Here is an 18,970-nt window from a genome sequence, read left to right on the forward strand (position 1 = left end):
TTCGCCTTGTTTCTTTTTCATATTCTGCAGAGTGATCCTATCAGGTACTATGTCAGTCACATGGCTGTACTACTTTATGAACGCCTGTGCCAGATCTCTCCATGAATTAATTTGGGTACGGTTCAATCGATTGTACCACTTGGATGCTGCCCCTGTGAGGCTATCCTGGAAGCAATGAATCAAGAGTTGGTCATTATTGACATAACTGGTCATTCGTCTACAGAACATGGTAATATGAGCTTCGGGGCTACTGGTTCCATTATATTTCTCAAACTCTGGCATTTTGAATTTGTAAAGGAGTACTAAATCTGGAACCAGACTCAATTCTTTAGCATCCATCCCATAATAGCCTTCTGCACATTCCATCGCTCTAAATTTCTCTTCCAGCCATTTGTACTTTTCCTCTAGATGTTTTGGCAATTCATCATTCATTTTCTCCTTTCCAGCCGTCTCATCGAAATCAGGAATAGTAGGATTAACAAAGTTAGCTCCGGGGTTAAAGCCTGATCCTGCCTGGAGATTCAATAGCGTTGTAGCGTCACCCGAAGGATTAATGGTAACAGAGGACCTACGCGGGTATATCTCAACTGGTTGGGGGTAAATTCCGGAGGATAGACAGGTCTCTCATTGTCTCCTTCTTCAATATTGAGCACAGAGCCTTTTCTTTTATCAGTTCCTTTGTTGAACCATTGAGTTAACTGAGCCATCATACTCCCTTGAGATTCCATCATTTTGTCTATCATTTTTTGATGCTCATTCATTTGCTTTTGAAGTTGCTCCTGCATTTCTTTTTGGGATTGTTCTAGTCTTTCCATCTTTTGATCCATATTCTTAGTTTTCGATCGAGTACCGTAGTGGTGTTTAGTAGGCTAGTTGGTTTCCAGATTAACTGAGAAGTGATTTAAATTAATTAGAATCCTTTGATGTATTTCTTAATGCATATGAAACAATGCAATACATGAAATGAATGCAGAAAGACGTCAATTTTGATTCAATTCCATATAAGAAAACTTTACTAGAAATTAAATTCCTTTACATAAAGTGAATTACAAATAAGACTTTGCCCTAGTACCCAGAACTCTAATCTTTCTCAGTAACAAAGCTAATTCTTGCCCCCGATCCGATTCTAATTCATACTTCACACTCAGCGTGTTAGTTTGTACTGCTAAAGTCTGTATATGATCAGCTACTTCTCGAATCTGGACCATAGCTTCCTCGATAAGATGATCTCTGCTTCTAACTTGACTCTGAAAGTGGTGAAGCTGTTCATTATTACGACTCTCGTTTGCTTTTAAGTGCTTGATCGGGATCTCACAATTTTGCAGCACAGTTTCTAGCTCTTCGATTCTTTTCTTCATTTCTTCAATCTTGTTCAAGCTAGCTTTCAACTCTTTTGCCAAATTTTGATTTCGATATTGACGAAGACATCCTTCCAACACAACCACCCTATCCTTTTGCTCGCTTTTTTCCTTTTGGCTTTCTGACAAACTCTTTTCTAAAATTTCGTTTCGTCTCTGCATCTCCTAAAATTTCTGTTCCCATCTATCGGCTTTGTCCTTTTCTTCTCAGATTTCTGCTCGCCACTGTTCTGAAGTCTTTCCCAGCCCAGCAGTTCTGATTGACAAACGCATTTTTTTATAATCCGTCTTCAGACTACCCAGCTCCTCCTCAGCCTTGTTTTTCTCTTTCTTTAACTTCTCATTTTCAAGCTTCTAAACGTCTATATCCAATCTTAAGTTCGTCTTTTCCGCCTCCATTTGCTCTATCTTTTTCTCTAAATCCACATTTCTCCTCTCAAAATCTTGCCTTATGATTTCCAACTCAGAAGGAATGACTCGCAAATGCTCTTCTATTGACTGGCTGTCTTCCTGATTTAGCTTAGGTGTATTATCATTAATCCTTCTAGCCCACCATTCATGATACTCGGGAGTTGTCATTGGACCCATAGCTAACCTCTTCATTCGGCGAGTCTGTTTCCGCGCACTAGACATCTCTTGAATCTTCTTTCTATAACCATCATCTTTGTACGAAAATTCACAATCAGCTATCCCTTGGGTCGCAAGTATAAATTGCCTTAACCTATATTGCCTTAGTACCAATAATGGGGCATATCCAGCAGCTCCCAAAATACCCAGCAAAGGAACCTAATCAAAACTACCACACCTATACAGGATCTCATCTGGAAGTAACCAAGGAGCTCTCCACTCGACGTCCTTCTCTTGAAGATTTTGAAGAATTGCCATCCACTTCTCCTTCGAAATGTCGTCTCTCCTCGGTGTAGCGACTATCTCCTTTAGTGGTAAATAATTTTCAGAGAAAACCTAATACGAAACTTTATCCACCTTCTAAAAGTGACTATGAAACCATGCGAGTAGAAGCTGTGCACATCCAATAAATCTACCTTCGCCCGTCTTCCGGCATGCACTCAATGACCTAAAAGTTTCTGCCAAAATTGCTGGAATCGGTATAACCTTCTTATCGAGCCGGTCGAATAAATCAGTGACTGCTTCATCCACTTACCCCAAGGCTTTAGGGAAGACAACCAAGTCGTATATACTTAAAGCAAAAACATCTAACATTTTCCTTACATCTGGGTGTGTGAGAATTGCATCTTTCAAGCTTCTCCGAGGAACGCACTTACTATCCCCCTTTTGCTTAATTCGTGCGACAACCCATTGCTCACTCATTCCTATTACACTCATCAGCTTCTTTGAAAAAGTTGGCACATTTACCGCTCTCGAATAGACCCTGTCCACTTGAAACTTTGAACATCAGAGTAAAGTCATATATTCCTCTATCGTAGGCACCAGATCGACCTTCCCAAACGTAAAGCAGCTGTAAGCAGGATTCCAGAACTGGGCGAGGGCTTGAAACAAATGCTTGTCTACCTTTACATCAAGCAAATAAGGCAAATCCCCATAATTATTATAAAATAACTGTCTAATCTCATCACTCCACTAACCCCAGATTTCCTTCAATTCTTGCAAATTGTTTTGAGTTACACTGATATGCGTAAAGTCCCATAACTCCGATATATGCCCGTCAGCCAAACTATCACCCTTTTCTTGCTGCATTGTTTCAGAGCAAGTTCGGACAGCCGCATTGTCCTCCACTTTATCAAGAAACCCTCTTTCCATGATAAGCCTTCTATCTAGCAACTGAATAGACACTGACGCCTTTTATGATGAAATGAAATGCCATCTCATGCAAATAAAACACCAAAAGTCAGTATCACATAAAAACATAAGATATAATCAAGAAATAGTAAAATCCCTAATTGGATATCTACTAAGGTTTAGTATAGTTCCACCTAGGGTGGATTCCTAAGGTTCATTATATGAAGTTCGACTTCTAGGGTAAAGGTACCCGAACCAGCAGATTCCTCAATCCTCACCCATTATAGGCTCATATGGATCGAGTTCGGTTCAGGGGAATACATTTCCCTATGACTGCACGGAGATGGAAATCTCACGAAGACATAGGTACGGATGTATCCCGAAAGCGGTCCACTACCCTGCACGAAGGTGAAAACCTCACGAAGGACTAGTTTCTTGCTCCCACTTAAAGGGTAAAATTATCCAGTATATGTAATGTACAATGCAAGATAATTTAAAGTACTTAAATCAATTAAGCATGAATGTAAGAGGATTTTTAAAACGAATTTTATTTTTTCGACTATAAGACAAAAATTAATCAACTTTGTAGCTCGACTCTCTTATTTTTTTTAAAAAGTCCCAGTGGAGTCGCCAAGCTGTCAAAACTATTTTTTTGAAAAATAAAAGTTTTAGGTTGTCGACTTTAAAAAATGAAAATTGGGAGTCGCCACCAATCTTTTATTAAGGTGTGATTGGATCACCTAAAAAAATGGCTTTGGTCTACGAGTTTTAGAAAAACGGATCCGGAAGTCAGTTACGTTCGAGGAAGGATTAGCACCCTCGTAACGCCCAAAAATTGGTACCTAGTTAATTAATTAATGTCTTAATGTCGAAAATTTGAAAAATATAATCCTTAGCAAAAACTCTTAAACGTTACGTATTAAGACCCTTATCATTTCAGAGAAAGAAAATGTCACACCCAATGCGTTAGGGTACGACATTCTAATTTTCTCAAAAATGAATTAGGCCAAAATACTTGTGTAATAAAAATTTAAAAGAATATCCATTTATTCAAGATTTAAGAAATCGCGGCCCAATACGTGAGGGCACAATTCCTCCAAAATCCCAAACTCGGAATATTTCCTTTATTATTTTTTAGAAAAAAATCTTCATTTCGAGAAATCAATGTGTCACATCCAATACGTTAGGACACAACGTGTTGAATTCCCAATAATGAGTTCTTATTTTTTTGATTAAAGAGAAATGCTCGGTTGTTAGATTTAACGAAGAAAATCGGAACCCAATACATTAGGGCTCAATTTCCTTGAAAATCCTAAATACAAGCATTATCTCAATTTTGAAAATTTTGAAATCGAATGAAAAATGATGTGATGCTACATTAAATATACAATGCAATAATAAATATTACGATGGCATAGAAATAATATGAATAAATGAATAAACAAAATTGATAACAATAATCCATGACATGCAAAATATTAAATGTAAACTCAATTATATAACGAAAGGAGGAAAGCCAACCAAATAAATGAAGAAAAGAATCTATATAATATGAACATAGAAATTATGAAGATTAAAATATACATATGATTTACAAATAATTTTTTGGGTTATGGAACGCATATATACATGATGCATTTATAAAAGAAAAAAATATATAAATTATAAAGTATATAAAAAACATGTATTTGCATTTTAAAAAATATTCATATATAAATAAATAAATAATTGGTTAAGAATATTAATATGTATACATACGTATATATAATAAAATAAATATATACATATAGATTATAAAAAATAATTACATATAAATAAAAATAAAATAAAAATAATTATATTATACTACAAAAATAAAAATGTGTATGTAAAAAAATATATATACATATATTTAAAAAATAATTAAATATGAAAAGGAATAAAAAAACTAATTAATAAAAAATAAAGAAAATGAAAAAGGACTAATTTGAACTGTAAGTAAAAATTCTGAGGCAAATTTGTAAATAAGTGGAGGCCAAAGGACTAAATGAGACTCGTGAATTACATAGAGGGGCTGGAAGGGAAATTTTCCCTTTTCCTCTAAAACGGCGCCGTTGCAAGTTGGACCAAATTGAAATTGAAATCAATAAAAGGTTAAAAATTAAAAAAAAACTTAATTGTAAAAATATAAAAAGGCGGAGGGGCTAAAAGCGCAATTTGCCCCTCCACATGAAAAACACGCGGATCCTGGGTCCGGGTCGGGTCGACGCGCGGATCCTCCCTTCAAAACGGCGCTGTTTTCAATCGGCTATTTAAGCCAAAATTTAAAAAAAAAATCATTTCTTCATTCCTTCAAAAAAAACCGAAAATCCCTTCAAAAAAGCTCTCAACCTCCTCTGTCCTCCGACCATCGGTCGGTCATCAGCTGGTCATCGGCCACGGTGCCGGTCGCCGATCTTCGAGACCGGCACCGCCGTCTGCGGTGGCCAAAAAAGAGGAAAATCTTCGATTTGGCCCCTTCCAAGCCCAGATCTGGGTTTAAAACCTTCAAATAGTAAGAGAAAAAGCCTAAAAAACCCAGGAAACCTTTCGGTTTCTGATCGTCTTTCCTCAGAGACGATTCCCTCGGTCGTTTACGGCGATTTGGGGCCCAAAACACAAGTTGTTTCTCTCTTTTTTCTTATTTATTTTATTCGTGTGTATATAGATGATAAAAAATAAATATAACAGTAAAAATAAGTAAAAAAAATATCAACCTTTCCGATCGATCTTGCTCTCCGTTTGTATGCTGTGAAAATATTTGCTTATTTTTTATTGATTTTTCGAAATCTGGATTCGAGATCCTTTATTACAGTGTATTCGATGGCCTTTTGTAGCCATGATAATAAATCAAAGAAAGAAAAAATCTGTTGATATCTTTGATTCACAAATCCATGATTTTTCTTTCCATATGCTGTTTGTTGCTTTTTTTGTGTGCAAATGAAGATCCAGGGAGGCGGCCGTGCGAAGATCCTGGTTGCGGTGCGAGTTCATCTCAGAAACCCTAGGGTTTCTGTCACTGTTTTGGGCTTACCAGATTCGGGCCGTTGCTTTATTTTAATTTGGGCCTTGTATTCTGGGCCACCTTATTTCGTTCTGGACTTGGACTCTTTTTATTTATTAAAGGCCGGGCAAAAAATAGGCATTACAGTTTATAAATTTTATAACACTTTTTAATGAAAAATGAAAGAAAATTTTGATGTTATATCTTAAAAAATTGATCAACACGTGGTGGATATTTTCAATAAGATAAAGATGTTTGTGGTAAGATAAATTTTGTCATTCATTTTGATTTGATGAGATAAATAGTTAAACTCACATGATAATTAATGACCAATAATTTCGTATTCTCAATAAAAATTAGCGAATGATATCTATAATTTATACTTTATAAAAGAAAGAAAAACTATTAAGGAATTTGCAAGAACAGATTAACTTCTATTTGAATAGAATTTTTTATTTCATCATTATATTAATATTTACATATTTAATTATTTTAATTGTTAATTTGTAATTATGAATGATTTAATTGGATGGAAGGTAAGGCAACCTATCTAAAACTTATAGATCGAAGGTTAGAAGAAGTTAAAAAACGTTTGACTCATCATAATATTCGAAATAAAATATTTTAATTTAAAAGAGTTGTAAATATTATAAAATAAAATCTGATACATTACGAAATTAATTGCAGCTTGATTTAGGGTTCATTTCAATTATACTTTTAACTCATCCTAAATGTTGCATTATTTTGGAATAATTATTTTTCTCATTTGATCCAAAGAGTGTAAAAGGTAAAAAATTGTCATTATATCTTACTCTTTCCTAACTTTATAACTCTTAATTTTGATTTATTTCAGTTTCTAAAAGAAAAATACAACAATTAAAAGTTTGATATTTTATTGGAGAAATCATTACCTTCTGACTTATAAATATCAAATGAAAGTGTTTACCGCTTTTGATTTTTCTTAAAAGTAAAAAAATTCTTATTTTTAGTTGCATGAATTAAAATTTAATCTTTTTCGATAATTTGGAAAAGTAATGATATAAATTTTAATTTTTTTTTAAAAAGTTAATGTAATTATGTTTTTAAAAAATAAAAATAATAATAATTTTTTTAAAGATACTTTCTAAAATCTTTAGAGCATTTAATTAGAAATTTAATAATTCTTTTGAAATCTTGCAACAAATTTAAATGTTTTAAAATATTCTTTTACAAATGCAAAAATAAAATATTTAAAAAAAATTGAAATTCTATTTTTGAGACAATCCAAGAGTATACATACATTTTTTTTCCTATTTTTAAAATTTATATTCTTTTTTATTAAATACAATAAATCAAAATTTTAAAATGTATTATATTTATTACAAATGTTTTATATTTAAATAAAATTTAAAAGATCTTTTTAAATAATATAAAATATACTAATATTAAAAAATATTATAATATTAAATCCATTTAATTAACTAATTAGTTTCAAATCTAATTTCTAATAAAAAAGTTATATTAAATCCATCCATATATTGAATATTTTGTAATATCTTTTCATTTTTATATTCTTATAATTATATTAGATTTTTAAAAAAAAACTAAGTTTGTTAGAACTTAATTTTTTTTAATTTTAAAAAATTATGTTAATATTTTATGAAAAAATTATTGTCACAATTCTATTAATATTTTTTTATTGAGAATCTCAATTTTTGAAAAACAGGATCTTATATTTTAATTTTTTAATAAACATTTTAAATACAAGTAGAAAGCCAACAATATTTACCATTTATTATTAATATCTTTATATATTATTTACATAATTCTATAAAAATACAAAATTTTTATGAATATCTTATTAAGTGGATGTCCATCAAGATCAAGATAAGTTTTGTTGTACTTTAAATTCTAATAGTCATTAGAATTAGATCTCTACTTCATTTATACTTCTTATGCTTATAAATAGAAACTTTGAAGAAGCTTTGTAAATATTTTGATTGATCCATAAAAATACGCTCTCTTTTTGCCCCCCCTTTCTCTTTGTTCTTTACACTCTATTTATTTATTTTATAACACGTTATTAGCACGATTCTCTTTTAATTGTTTTTGTCCATAAGTCACAAAAAAATTTCCCTTTCAACCAACAACCAATGCAATAGTTGATCACTCAAATTTGCTACTCAAACTGTGCTGATTGCCTTCTAGAGCTACTGTTATTTCAGTCTTCAATTGAGGCCTATGCATTATGGGTAATCATTATGCAAATATATATATATATATATATAATCCTTATATGGTATATTTTTCTCCTTTATTGATTGATTTTTAGTAAAATTATTTTGTGAAAAATAATATTACTTTAAGGTTTCTTTTAAACTAAGTTTCTTTGATTAAATTATAGTATGTATGATATTTGGGTGATTAAAATTTTTTATGATTAAATTATTATTATTAAATATATTTGAAATTATTGTATTATATTTTTTAAATTTAATTTATAAATATTTGATTAGAGCATTATAAGATTTTATAACATATATGTTGGTATTGAAATTTGGTACAATGTGTATTGGATAACTTTCAAGCATCGTACACGAAAAATTTGATTTTGTTTATCAAATGAATTTTTTTACTAAGATTATAAATGTTAGTACGAAAACAAAGTTGTTTTACTACTTGTAATAGTACTTGTGATAATAGCCAGAGTGATAACAATGATGTTGAAAAATCTTAGGTATATTTTACTATGTTTTATTTATTATATCATGTTTATTATAATTGGAGATTAATCGTGACAACATGAATAGATAGATTTTAATTTGAAATCCACGTATATTTGCGATGGTGATTATGAAATAAAGAATTTTTTAGGACGTTTATAAGTTCATCCTAGTAAATTTATTACATTTCCCGAAGTGAATGCAAAAGAAAATATAAACCAATATTATTCCAATATTTGGTAGTACAAAATTAGTTGAAAGCTCCAGAAGAGCTAATATATTAATATATTGTGATAGTTAATCTATTGGTTTTAAAATATATTAATAATGGATCTCATATTAAGATCGTGAATGAAGAAAAGATTATATTTCATATGAATCACTATTGTTATAAATATCTATTTTGAAAGGATGAAAAAAAAGGAAGGATTAAGTTATTGATTTGATTTGAAGATTTTGGCATATTCTCTGAAGCGAATATTGATATAATTATTTGGAAATTATATTTATTGACTTAGTGGCATTATAGACTTCACATTGATTTAGACATTTCCAGTAGTAAATGTCAGAATAGTACTTGTATGTAGATGCAAAGTAATAAGAATGATAGTAAAATTATCAATTTGTTACAATTTAGTACAATTGAAATGCATGTTAAAGTAAACTAAAAGTTTACTGATACAAATGCATTTACTACTTGGCGTGACCACTTAGACCATCCTAAATCATATATGATGCGAAAATTAATTGAGAATTCATATGAACATTCATTAAAGAATCAAAAGATTCTTTAATTTAAAGAATTCTCATTTGTTATTTGTTCTTAATGAAAATTGATTCTTATAAACTCACTAGCTAAAGTTGAGATTTAATACCTTGCATTTCTAAAATGAATATGGGTCCATTCATCTACCATGTGGATGATTTTGAAATTATATGATTTTGGTAGATGTATCAACAAAATAATAACATATGTGTTATTAATTTGCAACCTATCGTTTGCAAGATTGCTTGGTTAAATAATTAATTTCAGATTATGCAATTAAGACAATTCATATTGCTAATACTGACGAGTTTATATCTCAGTCTTTTATTGATTGAGTTTGAAAATTTTTTATAAAAGTTTGTAATTTATGCGCATAATGGTTTAGAGAAATTATTAATTGGATGCCTTTAATTAATTTTTAAACCATTACTTATGAGAACTAAACTTCCTATTTCAACATGAGATTATGTTGATTTACGTGTTGTACACATCAAGTCAATAAGTTATAAATACTCCTCATTACAATTGATTTTTGGTTAAGAGCTAAATATTTCTCATTTTTGAATTTTTGTATGTGCGTATATATTCTAATTGCTCCACCATAACAAAGATGAGTGAATACTCAAAGAAAGTTGAGAATATATATTAATTACAAGTCTCCTTGTATTATTATGTGTTTTAAATGTATTGGAGATTCAATTATGACATGATTTGTGATTACAATTTTGATTCGATAGTTTTCCCAACATTAGGGGGAGAGAAACAATAACTTGAAATGAGTGAGGAGAGTAATTTGAACCAGAAGTTCAACAAGAATAACGCATTACAAGTTCCAAATATGAAAGTTATCATAAAAGAAAATAACATATCTAAATGGTCATATAGTGAAGGCGGATGCTTTAGAAGATACCAAAGACATAACTAATAAGTAAAACTCTAGAAGAGAATCAGATACCTGAAACTGAAAATTAAAATAGTAAAAATAAGAGATCTTGATAAGTTATGTCAATTTGAGAAAATGTCGAAAATATAATAAAAATGGTAGACAATGGTTTTGCATGTAATATTATTATTGAATTAATGAAATAAAATGAGGATCTTAAATAAATTTATTGAGAAATATAGTTATAGGATAAATTGGTCAGAATAAAAAGACGTAACTCAAGTACAATTAAATTTGTGGAGTTTTTGGACCAGTAGTCAAAATACCTAAAGGTATAAAGTCAGTTATGGTGCAAATAAAGTAGTTTTGCAAAACGGAATAAAATATGAAGTTTTTCGGTAAGTCCTGTCATTGATTATGAAAAGATATAATATTCTTTTGTAGTGGATGCAATAACCTTTAGATATGTTATTTTGAAAATTCATAAAAGACTTAACTTGTATCTAATGGTTATGGTTACAACCTTTTATAAATCACTATATAGTAAAATTTATATTAAAATCATTAAAGGATTTAGAATGCTAGAAGCATATTGAAATTCTCGAGAAATTCTTCATTTATATGAATTGAAATAATTTGAACATATGTGGTAAATAGTAGTTGAAGGAGGATTATAAAATGATCTAAAATACTTATTTGTGTTTTTATAGAAGAATCATGATTAAAGTTTGTTATGATTATTGTTGAAACTCCTGAAGAGATCAAAATATATTTCCCCAAAAATTTCCCTTACTCATGACTTTCAAAAGAATGATAATATAAATGCTTAGCAAATACATTCAAATAGTCATTTGAAAAACTAGTATTCAAGATTGAATATGTAGAATATGAGAAAGTATGTAATGTTTTCATGAGGAGGAATAAATACGCGTTGTACTATTTTTCTCATAATTGAGGTTTTGTCCCATTAGGTTTTTCTAGTAAGATTTTTAATGAGATGATATATTATGCGTATTATAAATATGTGTACTCTTTTTTCTTCATTAGGAATTTTTTTCCTACAGGGTTTTTATTTTAGTAATGGTTTAACGAGACACATTATCTACCAATGGACACCGAAGGGGGAGTCTTATGAATATATTGTTACGTGGATGTCCATTAATATCAAGATAAGTTTTGAGGAATTTTAAATTTTAATATTCATTAGAATTAGATCTCTACTACATTTATACTTATTATGTTTATAAATAGAAACTTTGAAAAAGCTTTATAAATATTCTGATTGATCAATAAAAATACGCTCTCTATTTATTCTCCCATTCTTTTTATTCTTTACTCTCTATCTATTTATTTTATAACAAAAATAATTTTATATGATTTTATTAAAAAATAAAATACAAAAGAATTCAAATATTATTTTCTCAAAATTTTAATTAGTATATTATTATTTTATAAAACAAGAAATTGGTCCATCCGACGGATAGAAAACTAATTATATAGATTTGATAGGATTGGTATAGATGTATAGAATATAGATTGGGGCATAAAGGGTGAGCTCTAGGCTGAACCCAAAGGCTATAACGTTGGTGAGGGCCGAAAATAGGAGTTGAATCCATTAAGTGATGTGTCGCTGTCAGCCAGGATCTCCGCCTCCCGCGGGGACCACACTCAAACATCCACTACATGCCACGTTGCACCTCTCCCACTCTCCGCTCGTGCGGTGCGGTGCGGCGCGTTCAACCACCTCCTCTCCTTCAAACATTCTTTTTGTTTTTATTTTCTCCTCTCTCCCCCCCAAACACTGCAAATTTTCCTTTCACTTTCAAAACAGATCACTCATTCTTCTTCTTCTTCTTCTTCTTCTTCTTCTTCTTCTTCTTTTTTACTTCTTTCTGGTCTTGTAGAGACTTGAAAACAAAAATCTGATTTTGTTCAATTTGTAAAAAGAGGGAAGAGTTCAAATTATGGACACTATGTTTTAACCAAAATTGTATTTTTCAAGGGCTATTCGTAATCTTAGGGCTGATACGCAGATCCGCTTTTATCTCTTTGTTTTGTAAGAAGTAAGAACCAATTATAAACATTTTACATTGTTCTAAAGAAGGTACTTTTTTCCAAGTAAAAACCTCTGTTTTCAGAATTTCATTTAACTTCCCCAAAATATTTTTTGGCTAGGGTTATTTGTATCTTTTTATCATACATTTACTTCAATTTTATGTCTCTATCAAATTTAGACAATTACATATTACAGAAAGGTATTTTTTTTCATTGTTGGATTGGTTTAGTTTATATGCATTTTGTTTTAATTGTTTTTGGGTCCCGAAATTTGGTTCATATAATTCACATATTGATCCGTTTCTCGGTTCGTTTGAGTTATTTTCTTCGATTTGGGGATCTGGGTTCTTGTTGATTGTACTTTAAGCTTTTTGGGATCTCTCGAATTAGCAATCTCTTTGGGATATCCTTTTGATTTGGGATCTGGGTCTTTCTGATTCACTGGAAAGCTGCATTCCTTTTATGTAATTCAAAATAAAAAATTCCAAACATTCTTTTTTATCCTAACAATTCCAACATTCAAGAGAGAAAGTTAGGACTTTTTTTTTTGAGGATCATTGAATCCTACAACAAGGAAGGGAACTACATTGAATGAGGTAGTTTCCTGATTGGAAAACAAACTGAGGCTATAAATTATGGGTTGCATTTGCTCGAAAGGTTCTCGAGCAAATGAATATGTTGAAAATAACCATGGAAAAAGAGACAAGGCCCACAAGAACTCGAGAAAAACAGCAAAAAAGTTATCTGTTTCCTTTAAAAGGGACAATGTGGTGGTTGAGGCGGATGCCACTGCACGGTTGATCTTGAATCAGCAGCCAAACCACGGTGCCGTTTCAGGGCCTTCGTCCTCTTCTGATGATGAAGAAAAGAAGGCAGCGTTGGCGGTTTTTGAGAGGTCTAAAGGGACCCCATCCGAGCTGCAAAGGCGTCCAACAACAGAGGCGGATGGGAGGGGTGGACAAGGGCGGCAGAGGATGTCCAGGATCATAAATGCAACTGGTGGCGAAAGAGGTGCACAGGTGGTCGCTGGTTGGCCTTCTTGGCTAGCAGCAGTAGCTGGGGAAGCCATCAATGGTTGGATACCTCGAAAGGCAGAGTCATTCGAGAAGTTGGAGAAGGTCTGCTCAATAGCTTTATCTTTTATTGCTTATTTATAGTTTCGTTTCTTGTTTCTGTTCATTACAGAAATTTGTGTTTTGCTTATGCATATCTACTTTGAAATTTATAATTTATAAACTAGCTACTACTGTGCAGTTAAAATGAGTGTATGTTTCGTTAATGTGCATCTCGATACAAATTATGACAACCTTTATGAGGCCTTTAGCTCTTTGCTTTATTGGTGTAATCTTCTATGTCTGTTCTTTTTCCTCTTTCAATAAATATAGTATATGCTCCTGCTAATAATGTAGATTGGCCAAGGAACCTACAGCAGTGTGTACAAAGCTCGTGACCTTGAATCAAATAAGATAGTTGCCTTGAAGAAAGTTCGATTTGTTAATATGGACCCTGAAAGTGTTTGTTTCATGGCAAGAGAAATTATTATTCTACGTCGGCTTGATCACCCTAATGTCATGAAGCTTGAAGGTCTAATTACTTCTAGGGCGTCTGGAAGCTTATACCTTATATTTGAATACATGGAACATGATCTTGCAGGGCTATTAGCAACACCTGAGGTTAAGTTCACTGAAGCTCAGGTATGTTCATATTTTCAATATTTATTTGATTAATGTTGCTCAGATCTGCATAAAATTTGTGATTCCATGGTGGAGGAAAACAGTTTCATAAGAAGTCTGCCACATTGTGAACTGTTAGTGGATTTTCAATGATATTTGATGGAACATATTGTGCATGTAGCAAATGATCAGCTGCCTGTACTAGTGGAAGCAGTTTTCTTTACCAAAGTTGTAACCTTTAATTATATATACTGTGTTACCAGTTGACAGCAAAGAATTATGTTTAACCCTTTTTTTTAGCTCAAATGAAAGAAAGGGACTTGGTTATTTGGGTGTTGAAGTGCTGGATTTTATGTGTAACCATGCAGATAAAGTGTTATATGCAACAGTTGCTTCGCGGACTTGACCATTGCCATAGTCGTGGTGTTTTACACCGTGATATCAAGGGCTCAAATCTCTTGATAGACTGTAATGGAAACCTCAAGATTGGTGATTTTGGACTGGCAACCTTTTTCCATCCCAATCAGAAGCAGCCTCTAACAAGTCGTGTCGTAACCTTATGGTACCGCCCTCCTGAGCTTTTGCTTGGTTCTACAAACTATGGAGTTGCTGTCGATCTGTGGAGTTCTGGTTGCATACTTGCAGAATTATTTGCTGGGAAGCCTATCATGCCTGGAAGAACTGAGGTACTTTTTTCATTTTTTGAGGGTATTGACACATATAATTTGAAATTCCTCGTGCATGGCGAGCTTCTAATGAAGCTTTTTATTTCTTATGATAGAAAAGGCAAACATGCTTCTTATGATGACATGGAATTATTACCGTACTCATGTATGCATGACTATATATATTTATTAGTCATGTGTGTTTGTGGATGTGTGCGTGTTGTTGCACGTGCTTAACAAGATGGAAAAATATAAATGCAAAGAGAATTTGGGTTCCTTTTTGACACTATGACATTGGAAGACCTGGATGCGAAAAGTTAATCTTAAAGTCATACTAGCATCACTCTCTGCTATGATCTAGGCATAGAATTGTTTAGAACCTAAGCTATGATCTTATTCAGGGGTTTGGCATTTGTTTGAATTTGCTTATCATCTCATTTCGCACGTATTTAATTGTCAAATTATTTGCTCATTATGTGCTTGTATCACCTTTAAGGTGATTTTGGGGTTGGAGGTAGCATTGCTGGTGTTGACAGCCACAAAAATCATCTACTTTAGTTGATAATTTACTGGACCATGGGTTCAGTGATGTACTGCTCAGCATTTATAATTGCCATTGTCATGACATGATTATGCAATGAATGTGTACTCTAGAACTGCCTACAAGTTATTTTTCAGAATTTACTCATAGAACTATCCAAAGTGCAGTGCACTTGCAGTTGAGCTTTTTAGTTCAACTTCTGGTAAGTGACGATCTCATTGTTTATCATTTTTAGGTCGAACAACTGCACAAAATCTTCAAACTCTGTGGATCACCTTCTGAAGATTATTGGAAAAGATCAAAATTGCCACATGCAACCATTTTCAAGCCTCAACATCCTTATAAAAGCTGTGTTCTCGAGACATTCAAGGACTTTCCTGCATCTGCTTTGGTCCTTTTGGAGGTTCTTCTTGCAATAGAACCCGAGTGTCGTGGAACTGCTTCTTCAGCACTTCAGAGTGAGGTGAACCTGAGACGTTCAATCTCTTTTAGCTGTACTTGTTACCTTGTAGTCTTCATTTTGGGATATATCTTTTTGTTAGTCCAACTGGTTCTGTTTATGCTTTTTCCTTGAAAACAATTTAAGTTCATACTTTTTCTTATACAAGCAAGATGACCCTTTTAATTCCTATCTTATTGGCTTGAACTGCATTTGGACATATTACCATTGGTTGATTTGCTAATAAGGGAAAACCCTTATAATAAACAAGAAGCCTGTCTTTCAATTGCATTTGAAATGTTGTTAGTCGTCATCTTTATAATTGCAACCTTCAACTTTTCTTTGGGACTTGGGACATTCAGATGTCCAGCCTGTTGGTTCATTTGTGCATGTGTCAGCTCTCCTTACTTGAGAAATGGCATGTTCTCTAAGGTCAACTATGAAATACTCATTGCACAGCTTGTGTTGGGTCCTGCTGGGATGTTCATCTTAAGAATGTAAACTATATTGGTTGCTTATGATTATCCTACCTTTTCATCCTTCATACATGTCATCTCATTTTGGTAATTTTGTTTTAACTCTGAAGTTTCTCTTCCAGTTCTTTACAACACTTCCTCTTCCTTGCGATCCATCTAGCTTGCCCAAGTATCCACCTAGTAAGGAGTTTGATGCCAAGCTTCGAGAAGAGGAATCTAGAAGGTAGTTATCTGCTCCTGCTTTGTATTAAAAATTTTGATCTCATCAATGTTTAAACAACATTTTGTGAAAATTATCTTGTGTCTTATTAAACTTTTGCCTATATTCTGGTCATTTAGTTCATTATACTGGAAGCTCTAATAACTTCATTGTGATTTGCATTTGGTATTACGTCTTGAAATGTTTAGAAATAGTTAAAATGTTATAAAATCTTATAAAAGTTTAAAATATTCTAATTAAAATGTATAAAAGTAGTTATAAAAGAAGGGTATTTTTGTAATTTTAGTTTGTCTCAAACCTGCACAAGCTGTACCCAGAATTCCAGTTCGTCTACTGTTTTTTTTCTTTTTTCTTTTAAATGCCCCTATAGGGTCAGGACTGATATTGACAGATTTGGGTTATTTTGCCATCTACTAGAAAGGGATGAAAATTCTCAATTTGAATTAGTATGTGTTATTGAGAACAATCTTGCTCTCTAAAGTCCCCCCCCCCCGGCCCGCCTGAAAAAAAAAAAGTATAAAAACAACTGTTCTTCCTGTTTAAAAACTTGAAAACCAGGCAGAGAGCTGGTGGGAAAGTACATGCAGTTGATCCTGTTAGAAAGTTTTCCAGAGAATCTATAGCTGTTCCTGCCCCAGATTTCAATGCTGAGTTACAGGCATCCATACAGGTACTTTCTAACTTGCAAGATTTATTTGCTATTGCACAGTTCATATGTTTTTTTATAGTATTTAATATGGTGTTTGAACACTTTCCAACTGAAAATCAGTCTTTTGGTCACAACTGATGTTTGTTATGTTGCTTGATACAGAAACGGCGAGGACAGTTTGGTGCTAAAAGTATCAGTGAAGTATGCTACCCTGAAGAAGACAGAGGTGCTGGCTTCCCTATTGAGCCTTCAAAAGGAACAGAAAGAGTTGTATACAACTCTCATTCTGGCCAGTTAATGCACCCTGTTAAGTTTGAATCTTCACGGAATAAGAAGACGACTGAGATTGAGTCTATGAAGGCTTCTGCTCGAGCATTTGGTTTTCCAAGGAAGCCTGAAGAGTTGAAAACTCAGACATGTGTTCATCGTGGAGCTGTGGAATTGTCCCGATTTTCTAATTCAATTGCAGTTAGAGGCAGTTCACGGTTTGACATGACCAAAGAGAATAATATAAATCCTCACTGGCCTGAGGAGCGTTTTAATTCCGGATATAACCATCTGGATAATGCTGAGTCCTCTGAAAAGCATGATTTGTCCCATGGTTTACTCGATAGACCAAAGGCTTCAAATGTGAAGGATGAACAACCATCTTCCAAGGAATCAGCTGTGGTAAGGGAATTTTGTACAATTAGAATTAGTTTTATCGACATGTATTTTTGACTTCCTATTTCTTTTCCTTTACTGGTAGATTCAATATCCATTCTAATCACAACTGATTTCTGAATGCAAGGATTTTATGTGATATCCATCTCCTAGAAAATCCATGAAAATTTGAAGCTAGAAGTGTATACTAGGCGAGGAACACAATTTATAATGATTGCTTTTATGTTGTTCATGGCACAATTTATCAGTTTCAACTATCTGGAGTTACTAACACTTAAATTTTGGTGTGTGAATCCAGGGTTATGTTTCCATGAATAATCGAATCCACTATTCTGGACCATTGATGCCTCGCGGAGGAAACCTTGAGGAAATGCTTAAAGAGCATGAGAGACGGATTCAGAATGCTGTTCTCAGAGCTCGTTCGAACAAGACAAGCGCAAAAATTAACTTTGATGACAATGGACAGACTGAATCACTACTATAACACGAGAAGTGACAGTGAGAAACTGGAAAAATGCTTATACCTGTTCCATGCCGATCTGGAAACTCAGCAGAGTGGTCATAATTTAATTATTAGGAAGAAATATTTTTGTTTTGGAGATTTGACACGTCTTGCTGCCAGATGATGTTCAATAATCATGGAAATCCTGCGGCAAGGGCAAATTTTTTCCGGCCAAAGTTCACTCCGGAAGTTCTATAAATGTTGAGTGGTATTTGGTGATTATCTTTGAAATTCGGCCATTTTGTTGTTATCTTAGGTACAGGTTTGTGTCATTGTTCAACTTTCTGAACTATGCTTTGTACAGATAAAATAGGCTTCTTACAAAATTTATAATCAAGTTCACTGCTTTTTAATTTTTTGGGTTTGTAAAGGTCGAATCATCTGCTCGAATTTACTCAATCTTATCATCTACCTTTAGGAAAAATCACCTCTTTAATTTTCTTAAAGCGCAATTTAATCTAAGGAGGACAATATTTATGAATTTGATTGATATAATAAACTTATGTATATCTGGAAGATAAAATTTGTATATATTACCTTCAATCAGAATTAAATTGAAGTTGAAGGTTTAATTTGTAATTATATCAATGTAGATTTG

The 18,970-nt window shown here is 32.6% G+C and overlaps 1 protein-coding gene across 1 annotated transcript; it reads left to right on the top strand.

Moving 5' to 3' along the window:
- The first annotated feature begins 12,263 nt into the window (after positions 1-12,263).
- LOC107922171 (probable serine/threonine-protein kinase At1g09600) lies at positions 12,264-18,725 on the top strand. The gene is made up of 8 exons (XM_016852063.2): positions 12,264-13,662; positions 13,954-14,238; positions 14,586-14,903; positions 15,659-15,886; positions 16,461-16,561; positions 17,117-17,228; positions 17,370-17,876; positions 18,169-18,725. Exons 1-8 carry the CDS (start codon positions 13,180-13,182, stop codon positions 18,352-18,354), a joined length of 2,220 nt encoding a protein of 739 aa, XP_016707552.1. The 5' UTR covers positions 12,264-13,179; the 3' UTR covers positions 18,355-18,725.
- Positions 18,726-18,970: the final 245 nt, after the last annotated feature.

This window comes from Gossypium hirsutum, chromosome D01, assembly GCF_007990345.1.
Source record: "Gossypium hirsutum isolate 1008001.06 chromosome D01, Gossypium_hirsutum_v2.1, whole genome shotgun sequence".
NCBI lineage: Eukaryota > Viridiplantae > Streptophyta > Magnoliopsida > Malvales > Malvaceae > Gossypium > Gossypium hirsutum.